At 36.3% G+C, this 5,003-nt stretch overlaps 1 protein-coding gene across 1 annotated transcript in view; it reads left to right on the forward strand.

Moving 5' to 3' along the window:
- LOC106462206 (peroxidasin homolog) overlaps positions 1–5,003 on the forward strand; it is a 61,461-nt gene that overhangs the window by 45,771 nt on the left and 10,687 nt on the right. The window contains exons 9-10 of the mRNA XM_022389398.1: positions 1,632–1,833; positions 4,051–4,248. Of these exons, the coding sequence (XP_022245106.1) occupies positions 1,632–1,833; positions 4,051–4,248 (400 nt within the window). The remainder of the gene's footprint in view (positions 1–1,631; positions 1,834–4,050; positions 4,249–5,003) is intronic.

The following is a 5,003-nucleotide window of genomic DNA, read 5'->3' on the forward strand; positions in this document are numbered from 1 at the left end:
GCACCATTTCAGTGATTCTAGTATTGTTTTTATTGATATTGTCTCTTTATAATATAGCCTTTTATTTAACCTTCAGTGATTCTAGTATTGTTTTTATTGATATTGTCTCTTTATAATATAACCTCTTATTTAATCTTCAGTGATTCTAGTATTGTTTTTATTGATATTGTCTCTTTATAATATAGCCTCTTATTTAACCTTCAGTGATTCTAGTATTGTTTTTATTGATATTGTCTCTCTACAAGCGTATCTCTAATGCAGTACTCAGTAATTTCAGTGTTTAATATGAGTAAAAACGTAAGATTTGTGTCTTAAAAAGACTTTTTTTTCATCGTTATTTCAGAGTTTTCTCAGGTGACTTTTCAGTGTTCATCCAATGCCAGTGTTCTTGTTTTTATGTCGATATTGTTTCTGTATAGAAGAGCTTGCAAGTGACTGTACTTTAAAAAAAAATCACGTAGTGTTGTCTCTATATAAGATAATCCATGTGTTAATTGAGCTTTTACTATGGGTTCTGTATAGGGAAACTTATAAGTAACCTGCGGTTTTAAAACTCAAAGAATCTAGTTTATTGATATATATATATCAAGAACCTTTATATGATGATATGATGTGAGTTCTTAAAACACAAATAATATGATTTCTATGTGAATAGAGCGGAGTATGTGTATGACTTGAGGGGTAAAAACATAAATCATATAGTTTCTACATATAGCAACAAACAAGGTGTTTAAAACCCAAAGACGAAAATTTCTACATGCAGGAGGACTTGCGAGTGCTCGAGTTCTTAAAGTACAAAGAATATAGCAGAACCTGCAAGTGACCAACCTGCTTAAAACATAAAAAAACAATCCCTACGTACAGCAGGAATTTCAAATGATTTGATTCCTTAAAACTCCAGGAGTATGGCAGAACCTGAAAGTGACCAGACTGCTTAAAACATAAAAAACAGTCCCTACGTACAGCAGGAATTTCAAATGATTTGATTCCTTAAAACTTCAGGAGTATGGCAGAACCTGAAAGTGACCAGACTGCTTAAAACATAAAAAAACATCCCTACGTACAGCAGGAATTTCAAATGATTTGATTCCTTAAAACTCAAGGAGTATGGCAGAACCTGAAAGTGACCAGACTGCTTAAAACATAAAAAACAATCCCTACGTACAGCAGGAATTTCAAATGATTTGATTCCTTAAAACTTCAGGAGCATAGTGACCAGACTGCTTAAAACACAAATATAATAGATTTTACATACAACATGGTCTGCAAGTGGTTTGAGTTTTTAAAGCACAAAGATTATAGAAGGATCTGGAAGCGCCAATAGTCTCTATATAAAGCAAGACCTGGAAGTAACGTGATTTCTTAAAATCCATAAAATGTTACGGATATAAATTAACAGCTATACGTGAATAAAATTTTTACCAAATAAGAAACAGGTCTCATATGTAGCGAAGCTAATTTTTTTCTTCGAAATTCTGTCATCTTCCAATATGATAAAACCACATTAATACAGCATTGATTTGTTTTTTGACTAACGATCCGGTCGGTTGATCTATCTATGGTAGCAAATCATTATGCCGATCGTACAATAGAAGCCAAGCATAATAAAATTCCCCTCTGACTTTCAATAGGAATCAAGGTTTGTGTTCGGAATGCTTAAACTGTCGTTTTTAAATTACGAAATAGCGAATGACAGACAGTGTTTTGTTTTCTTTTTAGGACTCCTTCGGGTTTCCAGGCTTGGAAACGTTGACCTCTTGCCCAAAGAAACTGATGAAAACATCGAATGTCAGCAGTCTCAGGGGAACAGTGATTTCTTGTGCTTTAAAGCAGGTACATCTACGCAATAAAGTAGCTTGAGTCTGTATGTCTGTTTGTTTTTCTGTGAAGAACAATTTTCAACTTCCCCACCTAGGAACACCGAAAAAAACGTTCAGGGGTTGTCGGGTATGCTCCAGAGAGACTATAAAACCTTTAACATTATTAATTGTCTCATTTTACGAATATTAACAGATATTTCAATTTTCCCTTTGCTATTTATTGTCTTAGTGCCGGCGAATACGTACACTCACGCCATCCCGCCATCTCCTAAATCTAATGAAATATTTAATAAATATTTTATCTTGCCCCCCAGTGGCACAGCAGTATGTCTGCGGAGTTACAACGCTAGAAACCGGGTTTCGATACCTGTGGTGGGCAGAGCACAGATATCCCTTTGTGTAGCTTTGTGCTTAATTACAAACAAACTATATCTAATTCATGAAATGATACGCCCTCTATTAACTCAATTAAAAAACTACAATAGTGTCGAAATGTTTGTAGTGTCTGGGTTCAGCTCTGGACAGATAAATGCACATTATAATAAATATTAGTTCCATCAAGATGAGGGTATAGAAAACAAATCCATCCGTTATCTAAAATCCTGAGATGCTAATAGAAAGGTTTGTGATGTGACTTCTGATATATATTACTTTGAGTAGATTTACAAACGTTATTCCATAAATGTAATTTATATTTTATTTTGGCATGAAAGATATTATATAGCGATTTTCCGTGAGAATACGACGATAAACAAAATTCAAACTTTAATTCTGTAAAAACATACGCTATGATATCCAACGTTGTTTACTAATGAAATGTAGTTATCACGCTTAAAATTATAAGGGTTCAAACGGTGCAGTTACTTTAAATTTGAAACTTCTCTTAACAAATTGCTTACGTAATAGCGCTATATGAGTCCTACGCTATTTATTTGCTTTGCTCTTCCAAGCAGCACTGATAAGCCGTGAATCCGGCGAAACTAGTCTGTTGCAGCGTGAATAGCGAATTACAAGCAGCACTGATAAGCCGTGAATCCGGCGTTAAACGTTATATATCCTAATGATTTCCATTTTAACAGTTAAACTTTTGACAACCAGCTGGATCCTTATTGGAGTTTCCTTTTTACTTTGTCAGAACATTATACTCAACCGAAGCGAAAGTCGTGGCCTCACCGTGAATCCGAGGGTGCATGGTTCACGTCCCGTTGCCAAAAAAAAACGTCCTCCGTTCTTATGGCATGGGTGCACTATGAATTTGTTTATTTGAGAGCAAAGCCACATAGGGCTATCCGCTTTGCTACTGCGGAATATCTAACCCATGATTTTAACCCGTAAATCTACCGCTGTTCCAGTGGGGGGGGGGGTGCTATGAAAGTGACGGTCTCGGATATTTATGTTCGGTGAGACTAAAGTAGCGTAAGATGTTGACTAGCTGCTTAGCATATCACTTGAAAGATAAATAGGCCTTGTGTACTTCTGCGAACATCTTAGAAAAAATCAAAAGGCTAATCTAACTTATTACTTGATTAATTTATTTTCTTCGCCAAAATGTAAATTTCAGTGAAGAAAGGGTGATGTAGAAGCCTAATCTATGCTTCGCTCGCTACTCACGTTTCAATAGACTAGTTTCGCCGGATTCACGGCTTATCAGAGCTGCTTGTGATTCGCTACTCATGTTGCAATAGACTAATTTCGCCGGATTCACGGCTTATCAGTGCTGCTTGTGATTCGCTACTCACGCTGCAACAGACTAGTTTCGCCGGATTCACGGCTTATCAGTGCTGCTTGTGATTCGCTACTCACACTGCAACAGACTAGAGTCGGCCCGGCATGGCCAGGTGGTTAGGGCGCTCGACTCGCAATCTGCAGGTCGCGGGTTCGAATCCCCGTCACAACAAACATGCTCGCCCTTTCAGCCGTGGGGGCGTTATAATGTGACGGTCAATCCCACTATTCGTTGGTAAAAGAGTAGCCCAAGAGTTGGCGGTGGGTGGTGATGACTAGCTGCCTTCCCTCTAGTCTTACACTAAAATACTAACAATTAAGCAGATGGATCACGTCAGTTCTAAACTGGTTTTGTTAAAATGTGTGTGTGTGTGTGAGAGAGAGAGATAGTCAAACGTAGCTGATTTAAAAATATTCAAAAAGCAAAGAAAAATTGTATATAATTGAAAACTGTTTAACTAAAAACGATTAAAACAATGCTGACAGAGTGATTGTGCTCGTGCAGGTGATGAACGTGCTAACGAGCAAATAGATTTAGCTCTTCTCCATACCATCTGGATGAGGGAGCACAACAGAGTAGCCAGAGTTCTAGCCTACTACAACCCTGGCTGGAATGATGAGATTCTCTACCAAGAAGGTCGCCGTATAGTCGGAGCTGAGATGCAACATATTGTCTTCAACGAATTCTTACCGCTTCTGTTAGGTAAGGGGCAGCTTTTAAAGATATATATCAGTATCTCAAAGAAATCAGGAACAGCAGTTATTATCGATGATCAGTTAGATTTAACCTGAACAAACTGATCTGAAAATTTAGATTGGAAGAGGTAAATCATCTTATAAATAGTAAATATGATGTCCTTTTTCACCACACCGAGTCCAAGATGAAAACACAGACGAATTTTGTTTCGTTTCAAATGTTGAGATTTATACAAAACAAACTCCGTGTCTAAAACTGTAGTTTAAACAATTGTAGTTCTAAAACACACATCTGGAAAGTTACTTGTAAAATGTGAGCATGAAGATAAGAACACGTGTTTTTATGTTTAGATGTGTTTCAGGACCTGTACCTGCTCCTAAGTTTTTCGTTTTTTCTTTTACTCCAATTTTTTGTTCTAATAACAACTGACGCTTGATAGGCAATGTATTCTCACCGCTGTTTCCTACTTCAACAGATACCTCTCTTAATAGGGTTATATTTTACAATTCCTAAATATTAATTTGTATCCTACATTCTTGTTTTTGGCCTAGTTTTGGATGTTGTTTTGGGCCTAGTTTTGGATAAATAATTTTAAAATACCATCCAAAATGTTGTTATGTTACGCTTTCTTTCTTTTAATTACTGTGTAAACTTGAAAAACCACCTCTCTCTCTTTATATATATATATATATATAACCAATTTATGATATGCAAATGATACTAATCTTTATACATTTCAGGTAAAGGTGTAATGAGTAAAT

This window comes from Limulus polyphemus, unplaced genomic scaffold (assembly GCF_000517525.1).
Source record: "Limulus polyphemus unplaced genomic scaffold, Limulus_polyphemus-2.1.2 Scaffold1118, whole genome shotgun sequence".
In the NCBI taxonomy this organism is placed as follows: domain Eukaryota; kingdom Metazoa; phylum Arthropoda; class Merostomata; order Xiphosura; family Limulidae; genus Limulus; species Limulus polyphemus.